General features: G+C 40.2%; 1 protein-coding gene across 2 annotated transcripts; it reads right to left on the bottom strand.

Annotated features, from left to right (window-relative positions):
* Positions 1-2426: 2426 nt before the first annotated feature.
* Positions 2427-19071, bottom strand: LOC132568263 (regucalcin-like). Of its 2 annotated transcripts, none has more exons than XM_060233890.1 (7): positions 18973-19071; positions 16217-16458; positions 12424-12606; positions 7668-7883; positions 5534-5665; positions 3305-3459; positions 2427-2704 (listed from the first exon to the last, which is right to left on the bottom strand). In XM_060233890.1, the coding sequence occupies exons 2-7, from the start codon at positions 16377-16379 to the stop codon at positions 2654-2656; spliced, it is 900 nt and encodes a 299-aa protein (XP_060089873.1). In that variant the 5' UTR covers positions 16380-16458; positions 18973-19071; the 3' UTR covers positions 2427-2653. The 2 variants fall into 2 exon arrangements, with proteins under 2 accessions (XP_060089873.1, XP_060089875.1); XM_060233892.1 differs by lacking the exon at positions 18973-19071 and adding an exon at positions 17493-17624 and having other exon boundaries at positions 16217-16382.
* Positions 19072-24156: the final 5085 nt, after the last annotated feature.

The raw sequence follows: 24156 nt of genomic DNA, 5'->3' as shown, positions 1-24156 counted from the left end.
ACTCTACAGTTCAGTCTCAAAACAAACAAATACCTGTAAGGTGTAGCAGCTTCTCCTCTTGTGGAGTTCTTGCCTAACAATATCTTGCCTAATACTAACACCACAAGAAACAAAAACCAGTTAAGAAAACCTGCTAATTTGTCTTGGGCAAGTCCAGGGATAGGTGAGTTGCTTTCTAACAAGCATGGGAGAATGGAAACTGTCAAAGAAGGAAATATCTGGTTTATATTCTTAGAATTGCTGGGTGTGGCAATTATTCTGCCTTGGCAAGTAACAAGACAAAAGTAACAAGACTGCTCTGTGGGCCATTGTGACCTAAATGGAGAGCTGAACTACACCATTAGGTAAAAAAAACATTAGATAACTCAATAGCTCCCTTCCAATGGGGAGAGAACCTGTGAATTTCCTGAATTGTGCAGGGGGCTGAATTAGATGATCCTGCACCCTTCCAACTCTGATTCTATGAATGCTTATGAATCCATCCTGCATGAAATCTGGGACTGCAGATTATATGTTGAGTGTTTATCTGAGGCCTTTTCCTCCCAGTGGGTAAGGACGACTGCCAGTAGGAAGACTCAGTCACAGGTTTCATTGTCATCGTCGTCATCATCATCATCATGAACACTACCATCAGGCTTTGTGTGTAGAATTAGCCAGGAGAGCCTAAAATTGTCTGTCTGCTTGAAGAACTAGCTCTTTTTAGCATTATGCACCACTAGGTGGTGAGCTAGAGTTATTTTTGGGCTGAGAGAGCTCTGAGACAACAGTGACTGACTCATGCTGGCTTCATGTGGAGTGGGGAATTGAACCCAGTTCTCCAGATTAAGTTTGCTGCTCTTAACCACCACACTATGCTGGTTCTCTAAAGGTTTAATAATTTACTGAGATTGTGTGTATGGTTCATGCTAGATTTGTGGCCACATTTATTAGTAATTTATAATTCTCCTAGTTCATAGTTCACAGTAATAGCACCAAGGCATATTAGTGAATCCCTGTCCTTCTTTCCTTTGCATCTGAAAGCCTCCAATCATGTGCAGATTAAATTTTTAGGGCACCTGCATGGGAGTGTTCATTCATCCTCTACATATTGTACCTAGGACTACAAGTACCATACTAGTAGCATGGGCTCGTGCAAGGCAGGAAAAGCAAGATGTCAGTTTCCTCAGTGTCATACCCTTTCAACATTTTTAAGGAATATATTCCCATGCTCTTTCTGCAGTTCTGAAGTATGGAGTGGCAGTTTGGGAAATTTCCTGTCCAGCCTTCTACTTAACAGAGGCACAGAAACTGTAGTACCCGGAAGCCCTGATAAAAAGTTCTCCCTTATTACACATGTATAAGCTGGGTGCAGTACAAAGTTACTGGAGGAACAAGCCCAGGGGAGAAGAAAGAATGAAACCCATATAAACTATTGTTATGAGATCTCCCTCCCTTCAGTTGAGGGGTTTTTATATTTGGCTTGTTATGGAACAAAATAAACCATGACTTCAAATATTAAAGTGTTAAAAATTCCTGTTAAAATACAAAAATTAACAAATATAGTTAAGGAGTAATCTCCTTTTGCAAGAAACGTATTTGATGAAGAACCATAAAGGCTATATGATGAACACAAGGTTAGGGAATACTTTCTTTCTAAAGTATTATTTCTCTTGCAACTAACCAGCTCAGCTAATATTTCCCTTGGGGTCCTGCCCTCCCCTTTATATAATCAGTCAAAACTCATAGATAAAACTGTGATTTCAGGAGAACGGCATTACTTCTCATATTCCCCTGTACCTGTCAGCAGGTGTGTCATAGAAGCTCTGTGCAACCTTATATTCATGGCGGTGATGATGGGGAAATCAATGTTGCATGGATTTTACTCCCACACCAATGCCACAGCACAGTAGATACATCCAATAGAATAGTTTAATTTTTCAAAGTGCACATTGGTCATTTCTGCAGCACACAGTTTGGACAAGTGTTGTGATTGGGACTATGCTAAGGCCTTTGATTCACTGGATTCAAAATGTTTCCAGCCCAGTGAAGCTCCTGGGAACACCCAGGATCAGCATTTCTGGGTATCATTTTGTGCTGCAGTAGGAGATGAGAAGGTTGCACTTCCCAGATAGAAACCCTCCTGTCCACAGAAATGCTTCATTGTTCTGTACTGGAAGTAAACACTAAATCTGTGCCTTAGATAAAGGTCTTGCATGGCCAGAACAGGTATGCAATAGCTTTAAGAAATGCTAGATGAACCACACTAAGTGAACAAAATCTAGCTATTTACCAGAGGACAGCTATGGCTCTGTTTTCAATATTTTGGGGGGAAGGGGGTGGGGAATCAGTGTTTGAATGCACAGTTCTGCAAGCCATTCCCACTCATTGTAACATACTTTATACTTTATTAGGAAAGAAATGAGGCATGCTCACTATAGAAAACATACTCATTGTACATACGTCAACCTTTATTAGAAAAGAAATTATTTCATTAATGGGAAAACCCATAATCTGTATGTTAGTAAATTAAAAATTATCTCACATATTTGTGTGATATTTAGTCTTACTACCTCTGTGTCACACCAGGAGACAAAAACTTCCAAACTTGCAAATTCCCGGTTTTTTTTTTTTTTTTGCTGTTCTTGATACTGATCTTCTGCTTAAAGGTTAATTGTTAACCCGCATATGAGTATGATGGGACTCCTTTGACTCCAAGTCCAGTTATCTGTTTCCAAAAGGGCAAGAAAGAGAATACACAGTCATCCATGTATTTGGTAATTAACTAAAAATTATTTGTTCAAATGCAAATGTTTGCTGCATCTATTTTGAGACATTTTGTTTTGTTCCTCATAGACTTCAGCAGCAAAAATTCAATAGGAATTCTGACCTCATTAGAGTTAATAGCATTTTTAAAATGAGTTTTTCATTAAAACAAATGTTACGAGCAAGATCTTAGTGATCAAGCCAGTCAGCCGGAATCAATCTTATAACATAAACACACTTAAAGGCTTCCAACCAGAAGAAGGTGATTTTCACCAGTTTGCCACTGGTGAAAATCAGACCCTCCCACTTGGCCCCTTACACTGTTTGTGGAAGTCCACCAACCAGAAAGGACAAAGTTTCTGAGGTCATGGCATGCTGCTGCGGGAGGGAGGGGAGGTTGGAAAGTTTTGTGTGAGGGCGCCTCCGTTTGCACAGGATTGAAAAAATAAATTATACAATGAAAACCAAACATATTTCACAATTTTTTTAAAAAATAACTTATATACTTGACCCCAGACAACTTTCCCCAATCCTTTCAAAAGCATTGAAACTACTGAATCACCTTGAAAACATTGCCAGCCTGTGGCTCCCGTGACCATGCAGCCGCATCCATTCCTTGGGAAGCAGAAGTGACATACAATTCTGAATAATCAGGCCCACCAAAACAGCAGGAAGTAGTCTGATCAACAGGCAACTTGATCATCTGGATCCGTTTTCCTATTAAAACACACATATTCCTTCTTAGGGCTTCACTGGATAATTAGATGAAGTGTGCCCAGTTTAGAATCTGCAGGAGTCCCACTAACTCCCAATTCAGCACTCAGTTGTGTTCTACACAATCCCACCATAATGCAACTAAAAGAAGTCCTGGTGAAGTGGGGGACAGCCTTGAATACGAGAACATAACCTTTATTCCATTTCAAAAGAAGAAACTATACTAACAAGGCAAACATCTTCTCAATGCTGCAGAGAGATTTCCACAGGTTTTTCAAAAGGAGGTTTCAATGCAGCAAAAAGCAAATATCAAGGGCAGGACAGAGGTGGTTGACTTACTAGTGTTCATCGCTTTTGAATGAAATTTTAAAGGATTACATGATGGGCACACCTGTATTTAAGTGACACAGCTTGGGAATATCTGGTTGCTAAAGCAGTGAGAAAAACAACTTTGAACTGAAACTTGGAAAAAGGTCTTAATATACTATAGGCAGGGTGTGCAACACATCACAGGAGGCACATAAGACAACTTTTATAGAACACATATTGTCTCTCAGGTAACTGCACAGCTTTTAGCATAAAGAAATCCCAACTGGTATGAGAATGGTTTCAATAAGCTTTCCCCATACAATACATGTACATTTCATTGACTCTCTAATATCAGGGTAAGTGCTGGAGGCTAAAGATGGTGTGTAGAGTGTGGATCTGGATTTATATCCCTTTGACTGGTATTATACTTTGTATTAAAGGCCTATGACCTCCTGACCTAAAGCCAGAAGTTTCCAGTTTTGCTTTCTGAAATGGAAAGGGGATGCTTAAAGTTTCTGTGGAGTCTTCCTCAGTGACTGTTCTCTAGTATCTCCACCTAAAGAAGGGAGATGATTGATACTTTTCTCAATGGTAATGCTAATGTATGAATCTTCTTCCTGGGATGTTCATCTGGGGGCTCTGTTGCTTGCATTTATCATCCAAAGACCTTTCACTTTCATCTGCTTTAGGTGGCATTTATTATTTTTTCTTTTAATGATGATTTTGTGATTATATATTGGATTATCCTGTCCCTTCCCATTTTATTTTCACAGCCACTTAATGAGGTAGATTGAGAGAGAATGACTGCCCCTAAATACCGAGCAAAAGTTATGGCACAGTAGGGACTTTTTAAACTTGGTTCTCCCAGATCCTAGTTTATACATACTGTGATTATTTAACTGATTGTACATGTTGAGGTCTGTCTGATTGTACATGTTTGTACATGTTAATCTGCTTCCTCTAGCATTGTTTCTATGCAGCAGTTATTAAAACTGGTTTGAAATATAAAACAGTTTGTTTCCTGCTGTCATTTTTAGCTTGGTTATTTTGGTTAATTAATTTTCATCACTATTTACTGTTGAAAGGCATTTTGTACAAATTAGTAGTCGCTGGATATAGTAATAATTAGGACAGTTATGAAAAAAAAACATGTTTTAATTGAAAGAGTCTTTGGCCAACATGGGATGCTCTCATTCAAAAGTGCACTAATCATCAAAACTATATATAAATTAGTATTCTTTGAACTGAATGTTTCTTCAAAATTAATGTAAGTAATTTTGATATGCAAACTGATAGCAGTGCATGATTTTGTGATCCTGCAGCATACAGAAATGGGTTAGAGGAGGATGAGTTTGCTCTCACATTCTCTTCTCCTATATGAAATCCTCTGACTAAAGCTGACCACACTTTACCTACACCATCTGCCCTATGCCTGTCTGTGTGTCCATATTTCACTACTGGGCCAAACAAAATGTTAAGATTTTTCAGGTTATGTTTGGGTTCACCCCAACTTAATTGTGACTCAAAGTCTAACATCTGGTATGAGGAAACTTATTTCCCAAGGGTGCAGGGCTCTGATTCGGATCAGGACTATGGCACAGCAGAGAGAAGGGGCTTCAGCTTTCTCTCTGCACCATCTTCCCAAGCCAGAATGTCCCAGGGGAGGCCTTATTCACCCCAGTAAGGGGGGGGGGGGCATGTGTGTTCCATCAGGGCATGTGAAGTCTCTTCTTTAGCTGTGGTGCATTTTCCTTTTACATCTGCTTACCCGTCTCAGGATCTATACGGATCACTCGTCCTCCATTGTAACAGGCAATCCAGAGTTTGCCTTCTGTATCAATACTCATCCCATCAGGAATGCTGTCTTCTTTTTCCATCTTATATATACTTCTGCGGTTGGCTGTAGAAAGACAATGACATACTTTAGGGAATAAACCACACCTTAGTTCCTTCATAAGTCAACAGTTTCCTGAAGCAAGAAAAGCTAAAAAGCATAACAATTTTCCTGGATGCTGGTGTTGGAGGGAGGGGGACCACACCCAGCCTAGACTCTTACAAGATTTAATTAGCACATGGGGCTGGAATAGGGTGGAAACACAATATGTAGCAGGCATTCCTGCCAACAATTCACGCAGTGGGCACAACTCTTTAATTATGTCATGCAAGAAATTCCTATAATCAAATTGTGAATTCCTTCCTCTGTAAAAATCAGCCCAATTCAATATTAAGAAATTTGACCCTCTTCAGATAAACTCTCATGAATAGTATTTAGTATACATGAATAGCATTTTGGAAGTACTAAATGTATCCTTATATTTTTTTTATTTTCAATTTATTCTACATTTAATTAACTGGTTTAACTGTATCAGCATTATATTAATTAGCTGACAAGCTGTTTGGGAGTAGGTGCCTTACATCTGAACACTTGGGCTTGGATCCTATTAATGAGTTTCAGCATGCTAGACTCTGCCGTGAAGCACACATCCTCTAGTGCTAGAATAATTATTAGTGAAAAATTAAAGACCAAGCCCTTGCGCAGACACAAGTACTAGTGCAAGAGGAAGCATGCTTCATGGCAGAGACCCACACAGAACTCATTCATACAATCCAAACAAAATATATACAAGAGTGCCTACCACAACTGGCACCTCTTCATCCAGGGAGGAGGCACCCAATCTCCTTGGGGTTATGCAAAAAAAGATTCTAACTTGCAAAATGCAAGCCTTAAAGAGCCATGATTTTATTCAGGGTGACATTACAGCAGAAAAGGATAACAGATGGAGGTATTACTAATCATACTGCCAATTGCAAATCCAGGCCTCCAAAGATAACACATTAAGCAGACACAAGTAATCAGTGTTTGTGCTAGGCTAGCAGCCAAACTGGACTAGCTAGTTGGAAGACAAAACACAGATAAGAAGCATGAGCCTTCGTCACAAAACTGCAATTTAAATTGACTTCAAAGGACAGTGATACTGCGCATCTCCAATATTAGTAAGATCATCTGTAGATATTAACTTTGACTTGACTGCATCTGAAAATAGCATGCAAAAGATAAGGAAACACTTCCATCCTGTTTCTTGCTAACACAAATCTATCTGTTGACAGTATACTATCAAACAACAGCTTTTTACCACTTTATAACCATGGCTTTTCCAGTAATATGTACTTCCATAACGTGCAAATATCAGGATCTGAAATGCAAAGCCATGCGTAATTCTTAGATCAATCCTAGGTTATTCGCTTTAACCATGTCACATACTCGAATATGACAGAAAAGAGATCCTTGATGCAGTGCATGCTGCCCTTTCCCATTATGCAATCAAGTTAAGTGCAATCACATTGGGATTCTCCAGTCCTCCTCTGCTTCATTTTCCCATCATTTGCACAAACCACAAACCAGCTGCATTCTGGAAGCAACAGCAGTGAAAATTACTCTCTAAAGACAAGCATCCTTTCTGCAGTAGTAAAATAAGCAGGATGCAACAATCATGCTATAGCCAGGCAGATCTGAGTCTGATGTGTGGATAGGAAACCACCAAGGAATCCTATGTATATGGCTGGAGACACGAACAAGGAAAGGCAGTATAGAAGTGTAAACTAAAGGATAATAAATTCAGAGGTAAATGCTGTTTTTCAACTAAAGTATACAATCTTTCCTACTTCCACACTTTCTCTGTAACAAAAAGAGAAGCATTTTAAATAATTAATATTACATTATTGTACATAATAATAAATGTGCCTTTGTCTTTGATATTTAGGTGATACAGTAAAAAAGCAACCTCATTATTTCAATGTTTTTAATCTATAAAATAATGCTGCAACTATTCATAAAAGCTGTTGTGGTGCTTGGTAGAAAACCAGTTGAATATTTTATGGATCCCAAAACAAGAAAACCATACAAAGCTGTCCTGTTTGCAGGTCATAGTCAAAGGCATCCACAGAGTACGAGAGACTATCGATGTAAAAGAACGTTCTGTGATCCAGCGACCAATCCAAACCATTGGAGATGTCCACACAGTCAAAGTTTTTCACTACAGAGTGGTCAGGGAACAGGGTGAAGAGAGAACCTTGTTTCCTCTCTAGCACTGCAGGCCGAATCTCATTACCCATTGTGCCTAGAAGAACACAGATTTTCGGCTGTTAGCAAGCAGAGAACAAAAAATAAAATAAACAGTGTGACAAGGTTGGCCAGGGCCTCTTCAATAAAAGACAGGCTCCAATACTACTTTTCCCTAGACTCAGTAGCAAACAATAAATAATTAGGCTTGGTCTCACCAACTGATTGTGAAAAAAACAAGACAAATCCCATTTTGGTAAAACAAACTCCAATCTCAAATCTTGTGAGTTGGAAGCTGTAGACAAATCCAAGAATATGGTGACTTGTGGTACTCCCTATTAAGGCAGAAAATCCACTTACAAAGTTCCACAAGGGAATGTTCCATCAACTAAACAGAATAACTTAAAATGACTTTGTGATGGTACCACAGCAAGCATTTTGTCATGGAATATAGCTGGTTGGTACTCAACTCCTGAGATTAAGAAATTACCTACTTTTGCAATTATATTATTACAGAAGACATGGACATTCAGTAATATATTCCTTCAAGGATTTAAGACCTTTATGTTAATGACATCTAAGAGAGATAAAGGTTGAAGACTGAGTGACAGGGTGCCTGTTAGGCTAGTCAGGTATGTCAAACTCATTTGTTATGAGGGCCAGATCTAACATAAATGAGACCTTGAGGGGCCGGGCCATGTCAGGTTGGGACAAGCCATGTTGGGTCAGGCCATGTGTGTATATATTTAAGATTAGGTAGCAGAGATATAAATTTCATAAAGAATACAAACACAAATATATATTAGGGTTTGTATAATCTTTCGGGCTCAAGTGCCGTGTTCTACTGGAGAAAGTTTTCCTTCCAGACGTTTCGTTCTCAGCTGCGGAGAACATCCTCAGTGGAGTTGCAGCCGGAGCAGGCGCTCTGACCTTCTTGGCTGCTGTGCATTGAGTGGGGCCAGGGCTGCTGGAGAGCTGCTATTTATAGGCTGGAGGGGGTGTGGTGAAAGGGCAATTGGTTTGTGGATGTGCCCATTGTTTGGTGGGGCTTCCTGGAAGGGTAGTGATAAGGAAACTGGCTGTTGAATGTGACCATTGTTCTGTGTTAATTGCTGGGAGGGTTGGAAGGGGTGTGAAGATAAGGAAGATGGTTGTTGACTGTGCTGATTGTCTGTGGAATGTACTGGTTGTTCTGTGACTTTCTGCGATTTATAGTCTGTAGGGTGTTTTGCAGAACAGGGTACCAAGATTGGTGGATGAAAATGCCTTCTTCCTTTCTGTTAAAATTGTGCTGGTGTTTGTAAATCTCAATAGCTTCTCTGTTCAGGCGGGTATGATAATGTGAGACCGTAGAAAGGACTTCAGTTCTTTCAAAGTGGATGACGTGGTCTTCTTCTTGAAGTGCATGTTCAGCTACAGCTGATTTTTCTGGCTGAAACAAGCGACAGTGTCTCTTGTGTTCGGTGAGACGGGTGTTGATACTGCGTTGGGTAGTGCCAATGTAGACTGCACCACAGGAGCAGAGTATTTTGTAGACTCCAGGGGTTGAAAGTGGATCTCTCATATCTTTGGCCGAGTGCAGCATGTGGCGGATCTGTTGTGTGGGCTTGAAGACTGTGTCAACATTGTGACGTTTGAGAATTTTGCCAATGCGGTCAGTGACAGATTTTATGTAGGGCAGGAAGGCAGTACCCACATTTGTGTGTGGCTCGGGATTTGAACTCACCAAACTCACCGAACATTTGAGCCCGAAAGATTCTACAAACCCTGTGGCCCAGTCTCCGAAGGGAGGGGACCATGCTCTGCTTCAGTATGTCACAGTACATGTTGGCATTCATAGTTCTCTCAAAGAAATGTAGCTCCCCAGTGCCGGCAGCACTCATGCAGCCCCAGACCATGACATTTCAACCACCATGCTTGATTGTTGGCAAGACACAATTGTCTTTGTACTCCTCACCTGGTTGCCGCCACACACACTTGACACCATCTGAATCAAATAAGTTTATCTTGGTCTCACTGGACCACAGGACGTGGTTCCAGAAATCCATGTCCTTAGTCTGCTTGTCTGCAGCAAACCGTTTGCAGCCTTTCTTGTGCATCATCTTTAGAAGAGGCTTCCTTCTGGGACGACAGCCCTGCAGACCAATTTAGTTCAGATGGTGTCAAGCGTGTGTGGCAGCAACCAGGTGAGGAGTACAAAGACAAGTGTGTCTTGCCTACAGTCAAGCATGGTGGTGCTGGTCATGGTCTGGGGCTGCATGAGTGCTGCCAGCACTGGGGAGCTACAGTTCATTGAGGGAACCATGAATGCCAACATGTACTGTGACATACTGAAGCAGAGCATGATCCCCTCCCTTCGTAGACTGGAACCATGAATGCCAACATGTACTGTGACATACTGAAGCAGAGCATGATCCCCTCCCTTCGTAGACTGGACCGCAGGGCAGTATTCCAACATGATAATGACCCCAAACACACCTCCAGAATGACCACTGCCTTGCTAAAGAAGCTGAGGGTAAAGGTGATGGTCAAGCATGTCTCCAGACCTAAACCCTATTGAGCAACTGTGGGGCATCCTGAAATGGAAGGTGGAGGTGTACAAGGTCTCTAACATCCACCAGCTACATATATGTCCGATAAATTATCTATGGGCAAGACAATTCTTGAATCTCTCTTCCAGTGCAACCAAAGATGCCCACCATTTTGAGCTGTTGTGGGACGAGGAAAATATGAAAGTTGTGCTCTGTGGGAAAGCTCAGGTAGTTCCAAACCTTAATCTTCCACCAAATTGGAATTCCACAGAACTTTCAGAGCCAAAGAAAGACCCAGACATTCCTACTATCCCACCCCCTACTATACAACAGAATCATCAGAACATACCCCAAGTTCTCCTGTTACATTTGTTCATCAAAACAAAGTGTACACAGAACGATAAAAATTGCTTTTTGGCTTTTAGTTCTCACTACAGTAGGCTTGCAGGCTGTGTTCCATTGACAGGGCATTTATATATTTTATTGTGTTTTCCCCCTTCTCTACATATATTTTATGGGTTTTGAAGAAAGTCAAGGTAGTTTTGAGGAGTAAGGAATAATTTAAGTGCAAAATGACAAAAACAATGCATTATCAATACTATTGAGCAAACTTTTAAGTGTCAGCAAAAAAGAAATAATAAACAAACTATGGCAATTCTTATTTTCAGAGATATTTTAAGTCTGCTCAGAAACATAAGCCTGGGAGATAAATGGGTTTATAACAGTTAACAGTAATTAATTTTACAATAAAAAAAACCTACCCCAGTGAAAACAGACATTTAATCATTTGGAGACTGGCAATAATTGTCCCAACAAATTTAACAGAATGCACAAAAATGGGCTGGATTTTTTTTTAAAGAAAAACACAATCACATCCAGAACTAATAGCAAAATCCTAATATATTTTCCTGGAAGTAAGCAACACTGAATAGATCATTTTAGGATTGTTCTCTGAGCGTGTGGGGATCCCTGTTGAAGGAAGGCCAAAGCTTAACTGCTACTCAGCCAGTATCATAATGCCCCTGTATAAATCAATGGCGTGGTCTCATTTGGAGTACTGTGTGCAATTCTGGTCACCGCACCTCAAAAAGGATATTATAGAATTGAAAAAAGTCCAGAAAAAGGCTACTAGAATGATTAAAGTTTGGAACACTTTTCCTATGAAGAAAGGTTAAAACGCTTGGGGCTCTTTAGCCTGGAGAAACGTCGACTGCGGGGTGACATGATAGAGGTTTACAAGATTATGCATGGGATGGAGAAGGTAGAGAAAGAAGTCCTTTTCTCCTTTTCTCGCAATACGAGAAATTGCTGAGCAGTCAGGTTAAAACGGATAAAAGGAAGTACTTCTTCACCCAAAGGGTGATTAACATGTGGAATTCACTGCCACAGGAGGTGGTTGCGGCTACAAGCATAGCCAGCTTCAAGAGGGGATTGCATAAAAATATGAAGCAGAGGTCCATCAGTGGCTATTAGCCACAGTGTGTGTGCATGTGTATATATATTGGCCACTCTGTGATACAGAGTGTTGGACTGGATGGGTCATTGGCCTGATCCAACATGACTTCTCTTATGTTCTTACTGGATGGGTAATTGTAGCCAGGTCTGATGCCATTAATAATGTGCAACAACATGGGACCTGACTCCCGGCCTTACCCATCAATGCAGCTGGACATCTGTTTGGAGTGTGCACCTACAAAGATTTGCATATGCACACCCATACATGCACACATAACATGCACACTGCAAACATGTGTGGGCTGGTCTAATGAACTACTGATGTTATTTATGAAGGCTATAATCTCAAAAGATACTTAAACCTCTGGTAGGGTTTTTCTCCCCTTGGTCCTTTCTGTTTGCATAGCAAATCTCCATGGTACATCACAAGGCTGTTTCTCAAACTTTCCTTAGTTTCAAGCAAGGATTATGAGAGATTACTGTTCATGAAACAAATCCAAAGCAATGGAATTAGCCACACAATTAATTACAACCAAAACCAAATATTCTACAACCAAAACCAAAAATTAAATAAAATGAAGATGCTTAAAAATGTAATTATGATCAACTAACCTGCAAACAGTCTTCCTGCAGGATCCACCTTTCCATCATTAAACCGATTATTGGATTTATCCTCATCCACATGATTAATGGTGGTTACAGACTTGTTTTGCCAGTTCAGAGAAGCAAACCGGGTTCCTTGTGTAATAATGTAACCACCACATTTGCGAAGAGACACTAAGCTCACTGGAGCATCTGGAAATTAGGGATGACAAGTTATACGAAAAAAACAAAACCAGCAGTAGAGTAAGTGCTTCAATAGTTTATTTTATTTATCTTTATTTTATTTTTTATTTGATTTGAGTTATATCCCGCCCTCCCCACCGCAGCAGTGCCTTGAGAACCTCTTGTTCAAAGATGGTAGATATTTAGGACTGGGCCTTATCAGATGGAAAATATGGGAATCTTATGTAAGCCAATTTGTACATACAATTGCATTTGGCAAATGTTTGGATTCTATAGTTAACACATTTCCTCACCATCTTAGACAAATCTACTCTGACTGAATCTTTATTTTTTTTTCCCTTGGGTCTTGTTTTCATTTGAGTTCTAGACAGTAACATCATGCATCTCTCTTTTGTATTTCTGAACATTCTAGCATCACTTTGTAATAAAAATTGCCTCCCCCTCCTTATCTGTACTTAGGTATGCACCTATATGATGAAATAGGTTCATGATCTTGAAAGCATGCACCAAAATATATTTGCTAAATTTCTTTGTGATTTTAGCTAACATGCTGTTCCACAGATTCACCAAGAACAGGTCCAGCATTCTCAGTACAATGCCACACTGTCTCTCAACAGTGTGCTCTACATGAAGATGCCTTTCCAAAAAATTAAGATAGATCAAAATGCCACCACCTGTTGGTTATGTTCTTATCTCATTCTGGACCTATTTTGGTCATCTATACTGACTCCCAGTGCGATTTCTGCCAGGTTGAACTCAAAGTGCTGATTACAATTTTACAGACCTACACAGTCCAAAAATTGCTTAATTTAGGAAATACTTCTTTCTGTATGCGCCTCTGTTTGCCCAAACAAGATTTGTGAGCACCCCAAACTTAGTATTTTTTAGTGGCATCAAAGTTGTGGAATTGCTTTTCTGGAGACTCAGAAGACTGCAACAGTGAATTATTTTAGGCTGCTTTCAAAAATATTCCTATTTTATCAGCCTTGGCAAACAGTATCTGAAAAATATCATATTCTGGTATTTCCTCCTCTATAAACATGTGGTGGGTGTGGGGATTTTATGGTGGGTTTTTAAAATATCTATGGTCTTATGCCTTTTTCAGAAAGTTTCACAATTGTTAATGTATCGTCATGTTGTGGGCCTTGTGCAGAAAAATGGCATACTAATTAAAATAGTGGAACTATTTAATGGTGCAGATCTGACCTCACAACTGAACAGGGTACTTCTACTGAGAAGAGTGCATGGAAAGAATTAAAAAAAAGAATATATATCTTTATATCCCATTTAAATAGGTAAGATAAATGTGAGGTGGCATCTGAATGGGTAAGATTTTCAGTATAAGTCCACTTCTGCTCACAGTTAAACTACTTAAATCCCACTGATTTCAATGCAATTTAAATAGCCAAAATATATGCAGGATTAATGCATGAGTCTTGCCTGGATCATAATTCAAAGAGACTTCAACAAGTTCCTGACTGAATTCTGGTCCATCATTTGTCTGATTGGATTGTGTTCCAGGCATCTGATTGCCTATCCAATTTTGAAAATCCTTCAGATGAGATGAGAACCAAGTTTCTATAACTAAAGTCTATATACATTTCTGACTTCAGAATCCCTTTTATCTTCTGTTATAATCTAAATACTTCTCTGACACTAACATGAATGGTTGCTGACCTCAACTTCTAATTCTACAAGGGCTCATTGTTTAGAAAACTGCCCTTTTCATCTGGCTTCACAGCCCAATAGATAATACACAAACAACACCAAGGGATAACCAAGAACCCCTCAAATAACATGGGGGCCACATAAAAGAAGATGTTGAGGGATAACTATGACAGCAGTTGACAGTCCCTTCAGAAAATCATGATTTAATATTGAAAGACAAGATTTCAACTTGAAAGTTTGTATCTTCAGATCAACAATACTTCACACCTCCACAGCAGGACAACATATGTGTGACTAATTCAGAACAGTGCTTCCACAAGATACACAGATAGTATCTTCATCAGATGAACTTATAGGCGCTTGAAATAATCCATTAGGACTTCAACAACCCAATTATCCAGCTGAACAAGTACAAATCCATCCAGCATACGCACCTGATGGATACCATCCTCACAATCTCAGGTTGTTAGTCTTCAGGGTGTCACAAGGCTTGCTGTTGCTTTTTCTTTAAAATGTATTCTTACCAATTTGTAAAAGTGTGCTTATATATCCTATGTGTATGCTCCAAGGATGCATGTGGATCAGAGGGTTTCTCCGGGTATGAACCAGAAAAAGCAGTGCACTTTGTACCCTATTCTGGAAAAAGTTACTGACTGGCAGCCAACTTGAAATACGTTTTGTAGAAAACAGAATGATTGGGGCTTAGACTGCTTCTATGTATTCTTAAATAATGTACATTTTTACTTGTTGTTGGGTCTTTCTATGACTTGAGATATTTCAGTTTTTAGCTATTGCTATTATTCATTATGTTGGTTTTAAATCTAATATTTGCTATATTTATAGTCTAACTTTCTCAGAATGCGTTGCACAAACATAAGCTGATACAATCAGTGTGATGAGTCATCTAATAAGCAGTGTACTAGGATTACCAAAAATTTAACAAGCATAACATATGATATAGTGCAGGGAAATGTTATTAACATCAGCAGAAAATAACACAGTGACAACAGGATAATATGTGCAGCAAACAGATAATATCCCCTGTCCTTTTATATAGTGCCTTCCCAAACCATTCTATTATATTATAGCCCCATTACCCTTACAGAAAAAGCCCTTCTGAACAACTCCATGACAGAAGCGTGGGAGCTCTCCTGAACTCATCAAGCAGGCCATTCTGTTAAGAGCCAGTGTAGTGTAGTGCTTAAGAGCGGTGGCCTTGTATCTAAGAGACCTGAGTTCAAATCCCCCCGGGTGACCGTGGGCCTGCCACAGTCTCTCAGCCCAACCTACCTCACAGGGTTCTTGTGATGATAAAATGGAGGGCAGGAGAACAATATAAGATGCTTTGGCTTTCCACTAGGGAGAAAGGCAGAGCATATAAATACATAATTCCACAAAGTGGGGCCACAACAGAGACAACACATTGTTATTACTGTCACTCACCAGTGGTGACATTAATTTAATTTTTTTTCTTATTAATGATTCTGTGCAAGCCTCTTCAAAAACCTTTCTGCCTGATTTCATAGCACATATGTCTGTTCACATATTCTCATTTTGTACTCCTACTTGTATCTGATGATGGGAACTTTGCTACTTTGCGTCTTGAACACACATAATCTGGCACTCTTTTTGGTCTGTCCTTAAGGTGCTACTGGATTCGTCTTGTTCTTTTACTGCAGACTGATGTAGGTACCCTCCTGATACATTCCATTCTGTTACGCAGTTTTCAGACTTTCTTAACATAGAGTGCTCTTACTGCAGAGAACAGCCCCTACATGCACAGGGAAAAGTTTAGAAGCTACCAGTCTCTGTGGTAACCTCCTCCCAGAGAGAGTTCCCAAAGGCATGTGATGCTACTTCTGATCACCTAATTTTTAAGATCACTCAAAGAGAAATATTTCAGCATGACTAAGAGCAATATCAGTAGAGTTTTTTGACTGCTTGCTCTTACCCACAGGAACACTTTGTATTTCCTTAGTAAGTGAATTCCATCGGAAGACCTTTTTGCCAGTTATATCCACAAAGAGGAGTGAATTTTCCTTTTCCTCCCATACAGGCGACTCTCCAAGCTTGCAATGCTCTTTCACGGCAACCTCAATTTTTACAGAAGACATTGCCTTTGGAGGAAAGCAGCAATGCAGGTGAAGAACAGGGAGAAAGTTGAGAAGAAATGTCTGTGTTGATTCAGCTGACCTGAAACCCAATATAAAAAATGAACATTCCAGTTTTAACATCTTCACATAGAGGTAAGCCTAATAAATTTAAGTGGAACTATTTACAAACAAATATGGATGAGAAAATTATTGATCCAACACAGTGGCAAAGGCATGTTGTAATTTTAGAACTACATCTATCACACAGAGAGTCCTTTATTTGAGAATTTTCCAAAAGCATTTTCCTAGAGTCGACTGTTGGGACAGAACACTTTACTAGATAGTTCTTTGGTCTGATGTGGCAAGGTAATCCTTACATTCTTCATTATGTTAGGAAAGAATGAGAGTTCCCAGGTTCAACCTGACTCTCTGCTAGGTGCAAGGCTACAATTATTCCTCTATAGCTTCCTCAGATGTTTCAGCTATTTGTCCTAAAACAAAACTTTGATAGAAAGCATATATATGCTGCTTCCCTGCCACTGTCAGCAAAGTCCCTGCCATGGTATGTGCATTTGTTAGTGTGATCTCAAGGTCTGGAATATTCCTTTTCACCTCTATGCAAACCTGACCCTTAAATGTTTGTATAAATTTGATGCTGGTGTAACCCATTATGTCCTTACACATACTGTTTAGTGCAAGCTACAATGCATTTTAGAGGACAGCAAAATAAATGGTTTGTGTTTTTGAAGAACACAAATCCACTTTAAAAAAAAAACCTGCTTTATGTGCACTTAACCCCCCCCCACTTTATGTGCACTCTAAAAAACCCCACTGTAATGTTTAAATCTCTTGCAACTGTTTTAGAAATCTGTGCCCCACTTTTCCATTCCAAAGAACATCCAAGAAAGTTAAAAAAAAATAAGTATAAATGCTAAAATACCAAATGAGGTCCAAGACAATTCACAAAGCCACTCTAAAACTATACCAATAAAACAACAATAAAGCAGAAGAAGAAACTTAGTTTTGTGGCAGGAATGTGTCTTGAGGTTTTATTTCCGATACAGTTCAGTAATTACATATCTTTGTAAAACCTGGCAATTAAAAGACCAACAGTAGGTGATAAAAGTGCCTTACAGAATCCAGTACCAGTTGAGTGCATAGATCAGAAGTTCTGGATGGTGAAGCTCTGTGGAACAGCTGAGATTTCTGGACTACAGCTCCTGAAAACTTATGCCAGAATCTGACTAGCAGACCTCATGACCAACCCCTGGCTCTACAGACTTTAATTACACTTTAAAATTGTCAGCAACCTTAAAGCAGCTGGCAGTGCTAATCTTTAATGTCATGTATTATCTTCACAGTCAAACATTGCTGCATTCTTGCTGAATACGATCTTTTTTGTGAGCTGGAAAAGTAGGGCAAACTTCAAAGTCCTTGGTTAACATTCTACCCATGAATTGGGTGGTGGGGAGTGCGATACTGAGGTTTAGTTTTCGTACTGGGCAACAGTTCTATAACATGTAACAAAAATTAAACAAGGGCAAATTTAAATACAATGTTATAAAAGGCACCTCACAATACTATATAGCTAAAACTAAAGTTACTCTAATGTATTTACCTGTGGAGAACTTTTTGGCATAGAAACTTTAAAATGACCAATTTGATTAAACTTGGACTCAGTGGGGACTGGTTAGTTCACAACAGAAAGGAACTGTCCCCTTGTGTACACCATTCAGGTTTGTCGTGATTTTCTGAGGAGACATACCCATGCAAATGCAGGCATCTGCTGTTGGGATTGGCTCATTAAAGTTTATTTATTTAAGATATTTTTGTGTTGCCTCTTCAGAGTCTTGGCGCAAGGTGGTTTACCATTTAAACCATTATTAATACATTGGACAAAAGCAGTATAAGAATGAGTTGTAAAACAGGCTATTCTTACTCTCACAAGTTGACACATAATACTTTTATGGCGATTTAACAAACACAGACAAATTTCACGCTAGATCTTTAATCCTGGTTTAGCCCTGTCCCCAAGCTTACATTCTACACTAAAATCATAGAGTTGGTTTCTCTGATTCTAGTGTAGAATGTCAGTTTGGGGACAGGGCTAAACCAGGATTAAAGGTCTAGTGCAAAATTGGTCCAGCAGTGCTTGCTGGAAGTGAGCTACAGAGTAGATCAGGATAGCTATTCAAGGAATAATCGTAACTGTAAAAAGTAAATCTCTTCCGCATGTTCACAGAGATCTATGTCGACTTTTGGGAGCACAGAATTGAAGAGAACCATGAAGGAGGGGGACCGGCGGCAGAGGCGTCTTCAAAGGGTGGACTGAGTTCGGAAAAGGGGCAGAATTTAAAAACTATGTTCGAATCTACTCTTTAGACCTTAAGTCAGGGATCTCTGCTATAATGAGAACGGACGACTTTGCAGCGTTTTCTCCAAGATTCGGGACCTATTTTTGCAGGAGTTTGGAGTTAGTTGGGCCTCTCTTTACCTAACGCCAGATCGGGGGAAACTGTATAAAAAGCTGTATCCCCAGCTGCCGATGTGCCTTGAAGGAAATGAAGGTCCTGCTAGTTCTGGCTTGCAGTCACGAATGCCAATGTTTACTCACTCGCTCTGGAAGCTACGGATGCGGCAGCCACCATTCCATTCCCTCTTTCCAGCCCGCCCCACGAGGCTTGAGGCGCCCTATGGGAGGCATGCTTGCCACTCCCTCTATCCGGGAATCTCTAGCGAAAGAGTTTATCTGCGGCTGGAGTTTACCGCTGTTGAAGAGAACTACTAGTAAAAATGGACTGTGAAGCTCGGGATCACTATTTTTTATTTTTATTAATTTGTGCACCTCTTAGCCCTGGAGTGTCAAATTTAGGGGTGACCAATTCTCAAAAAGGATATTATAGCATTGGAAAAAGTGCAGAAAAGGGCAACTACAATGATTAAAGGTTCGGAACACTTTCCCTATGAAGAAAGGTTAAAACGCTTGGGGCTCTTTAGCTTGGAGAAACGTCGACTGCGGGGTGACATGATAGAGGTTTACAAGATTATGCATGGGATGGAGAAAGTACAGAAAGAAGTACTTTTCTCCCTTTCTCACAATACAAGAACTCGTGGACATTCAAGGAAATTGCTGAGCAGTCAGGTTAAAACGGATAAAAAAAGGAAGTACTTCTTCACCCAAAGGATGATTAACATGTGGCATTCACTGCCACAGGTGGTGGCAGCTACAAGCATAGCCAGCTTTAAGAGGGGATTGGATAAAAATATGGAGCAGAGGTCCATCAGTGGCTATTAGCTACAGTATATATATGTATATGTGTGTGTGTGTGTGTGTATACACACATATATTGGCCCCTGTGTGACACAGAGTGTTGGACTAAATGGGCTATTGGCCTGATCCAACATGGCTTCTCTTATGCTATGTTCTTAAGTGGTAATTTAGCAGGGAGATATTTCCAAGTAAATTCCCTGTGCATCAGTGTCAGGGCCATAAGTTAATTCCTACATAACCACGCTGAAGGCCACAGTCATCGTCAGGTGTCCTCTCCCCCGCCCAAAGCAACAAAAGCCTTTAAAGCCAACCTTCGACTTTGGTTAAATGATAAGAGCAGAGAATCCTTTTAGCTGCGACCAAATCCAATGGTAGGTGCACAGTAAAACCCAGCCAATTATTTTTAATGTTTTATAGATAACGGATTTTATGACTTAAGTGTATTTTGAATTGATTTTGTATCTTTTATATGCCTATCAATTGGTCTGTGAGCATCAATAAATTGATGATGATGAAAACCCTGCCAAGGAAAGCATGTTACTATGGTAGGAAATCAGCAGCAGCAGATAGAAGTTGCTTCTAATATCCTGCTTTTCTCTAACATCAAGGAGTCTGAAAGCAGCTTATAGTTGTGTCCCCTTTCCCTCTCCAAAACAGATAGATAAAGCTGCAAGAACTGTGAGTGGCCTAAGACCACCCAGCAAACTGCATGGGACATCTAAGCCGGCCTTCCAGATTAGAGTCCACTGAGCTTAATCACTACACTACGCTGGTTCTCCAGGGTGCCTGTGGGGGTGCCAAAATGGAAAAGACAAACCAGAGATGTTAGAAAGCTGCAAGTTATGAGAACCCCCATCACTGTGGTAGTAATAGACCTTTTGCTTCACCCTCCCTGGGTGGCTCCCACCTTCCTTCCTTCTCAGCACTTCCCAGGATCTGCACACATACATTTTGGGAGCCCTGGGCCTTTCCCTCTATGAAATATGAACACTTCTCACCCTAAAACTTGCAGGTATTTGAAGAGATTTCTTGCCAGGATTCATGGTGTGCTTTCAGAAAGTTGCAGGGTCCAGAGATGTGACGCTATAAGCTACTGTGATCAGAGCTGCCAAGCATTTTCTAGTATATGGAGCCCTGATTCAGATCAGGACAAGGATAGTGAGCCTTTAACCCTTTCCTCCTGCACTGTTTCCTTCAACTTGAAATGTGTCTCCATAAAGCATGGGTTGCCCTATATAGCCAATTCCATACTACTCTTGCTCTACAATTCATCTGCTTTTTTAACCGTACTTTTTTCTTGCTAATATACCTGTAATAAGAAATCGGGTGTTTTCCTTTTTAGCTCTAGACCTCCACTTACTGAATACAGTCTCCTATAGTGTAGTGACATCAGAAAATATTAAAACAGCAGAGACCATACTTTGCCTCTCATAAGTGTTGTATAACTTGGGACAGCCTCCTACAGCAATACATTTTCATATTATCAAAACCAAGTTAGCTTCTGGTCCTAAGTTCAAATGCCTTGTTGTTCTGTATATTGTGCTGGTTATACTTTGGGAAAAGATGCATTTTGGGGGGAAATATGTCTCATATCAAATGTAGCACAAAGCAACATTATAGAAGGAAGGATGCTGAACAATGAGCACTGCTTATCTCTCTCAGCAGCACACCCAACTGAGCATTTGCTGCTAGATGCTCAGCATGCGGCAATTTTGTGTCCTTATCACCCACTCTCTCCTAGGACTGCATCAGCCATGGCTTGCAGCACCCACTCTCTTGCAATGTATCTGCATAGCACAGCTCTGCCAGGCAGTCTGTGGGCTGGAACAGTGACACTTGGCAGTTCATTGCTGCATTTCTCATCCTGAAGGCAAGAGAGGCCTCAGTCCAGCACCAGCAGACTAGCAAAACACTGCAGCAGAACAGGTAAGATCCCGAATGCAAAACACTGCAGAACAGGTGAGATCCTGAATGCAAGTGAGGTGACTGCTATATGCAACACAGCTCTATGCAATATGCAGTATGCTGATTTAACTGCAGGGGCATCTAGACTTTTTGAATGAAGGGAATCCAAAGAATATTCAATAGGTGCCAGTCCAGTGTGGTGAGAGACAACACATCATAACTGTTCCAGAGGACAGCAGTGTTGGTCTGCACTAGAACAGTTAGGTCCAGTAGCACCTTAGACCAAAATGTGTTTCATAGTGTAAACTTTCAAAAGTCAAAGTTTCCATTGTCAGACACATTTGACTAGTGATGGACTCTTATGTTTTGCTTGCTCCTATATGACCTTGAAGTTAGTTAAGATTTGTCCCATTCTCACAGTCTGTGTCCCCCATCTTTGAAGATGAAGTGAATGGCTGCCAGAAACAACACTATCACCGTAGAGGCCTCTCTGTTATGGGACTTCATGCTATCTGCTTAGTTCTGTTAGTGTTAAGGACTAGGTTAAATAACTTCTCGTTTTCTGGTGCTTTGGGACATGTAAACACTCTAATTTTGAAACAGGAACAGGAAATAACTTATGTTTACATGGGTTTTGGTTAATCACTGTGGAGATTAGAGGGGCTGTTTCACCTACCCATCTTCTCAGTGATACTGCAAGAAAATCTACCCCATTGACTAGGAAAGTGCAAAGGGTACGTGACTGCTAACACAAGTTTTATGCTCCACTGAACTAGAACACCAATGGCCAAATCCCTGGACTTTTGTACTTTGAACTCAGTGGTATAACCCATTGTGACAGATTACTGCTCCCCTACCCCCCAGCATAGGTCCCTACAGGGGATGGCCTCAATGGTAAGCCGTTTTTGTTTTCAGTAACATAATCAGTAACAATGCTGTTTGTTTGAACACTAATTACATACCAGAGCTTCTTTTGGAGTTTCCGAAGCAATTTAAGTATTACAGGGATTTCATTTACAGAGCACGTGCAAAGGGACTTTCCTCAGAACTCCTTCTGCCAGCTCAATTTTTGCCCAGCCTTAAATTCATAGGGGGCAGCCATAGGTGTGCCTTTCCTGGTTTCTAAGGAAAAGCAGACCAAATCCCTTTCACTAAGAGCAGTACATGGGTATTTTGCCTTCTCCTGATGAGATCTTTTTAAAGCAAAACAAAAAAAAATGATGAGGGATCCTGTTAAGTAACCCCCCCACACACACTACTGTTACCTCCTAGCATTCACGGCAGATCATCCTCCCTCTTTAGGTAAAGGCAGGCTATTGCTGCTGCTTGCATTGGCTAGCTGGACACTCCAGATAGTCTTGTTCTTTGCTTAGTGTAATGTTCTTTTCTAAGCAGCCAGAATAGGCAGTGATGGCCAGGGCAACGACAGCATACCTTATCCCATTTTCTTTCCAATTCTGTCAGTTTATTCTCCCAGTGCACATAATTCTTAGGTGAGTACTCTCTTGTACTAATGTGGAACTAAACTGCTGCAGCTTAAAGATCTATGTTAAGTAACCGGACAATTCCAACACGGTGTGTGTGTGGGGGGGAGAAACCATCCTATTGAATTTGTATTTCATCAAAGGAAGCATTGGTGTATTTCAGATTGAATGGCTACCAATGGCTTGCTGAGTGAACTTCTTCCCTTCCTGTACAACCAGTTAATTAAACTATTATTTTTCATGAGAGGGGAGAAAAAATAATTACTGCTATATAATCTTAACTAACCATTATATGTGTTATCCCACAACCAAAATTCCAGCTACCCTCTGCAATCCTCATTAGTTTGACAGTTCTAATGAAATAAACTAATGGTTTACTTCAAAAACAATCTAATTAGTTGACCACGCATGGTGGGAAGACCTAGGGTCAACCTGAAAATGACAGAAAACTGGTGGCTACCACAAGTTTGCACTCACGACTTTAAAGTGGTTTTAAAAGACTGTGAGGGCTCAATCTTGATTGGGTTCACAGCTCATCCATACAAATTCAAGTGCCAAAATAGCCATGGGTGCATGTGTGTCCATGTACCTATTCCCCGTGGCTCTTCTGGCACTTGAAAAGGCATGGGGTCAGAAGGAAAGGATGGTGCCCTCCAGGGTTTTGTAGAAAAAGCCCAGCAGGAACTCATTTGCATATCAGGTTACACCTTCTGCTGCCAAGCCAGCTGGAACTGTGTTCCTGCTCAAAAAAAGCCCTAGTGACCCCACTTGCTCCCCATGATGTGTTTGAGAATCTAATGACTCTCCATTCCTCCCAAAGTGATTTCAATAGAATAGAGCCAATTCCAATAAGTATTAACAGACACCAGGGTCACTTTACACTTAACAGAATTTCCTCATGGGGCACATTCTCATGTCGAAATTAATGCGTTAATTTTGTGTAAACTGCCATATGTATATTGCACCTACAACAAAATGCATTGGTAGGGTAATCACAAACTTCCTGTCTAAGAATGTTATGACCTTTGAAGAGTCTTTTTGAGGTTATCTAAAACGTTGAAGTGACTATCAAACAATACATTTGTTTTACAATGTCTCCACAAATATCAAAGAATTTAAAATATTACAACAAAGGAAG

This window comes from Heteronotia binoei, chromosome 3, assembly GCF_032191835.1.
Source record: "Heteronotia binoei isolate CCM8104 ecotype False Entrance Well chromosome 3, APGP_CSIRO_Hbin_v1, whole genome shotgun sequence".
Lineage (NCBI taxonomy): Eukaryota > Metazoa > Chordata > Lepidosauria > Squamata > Gekkonidae > Heteronotia > Heteronotia binoei.
This window is presented reverse-complemented; position numbering and strand designations above follow the sequence as displayed.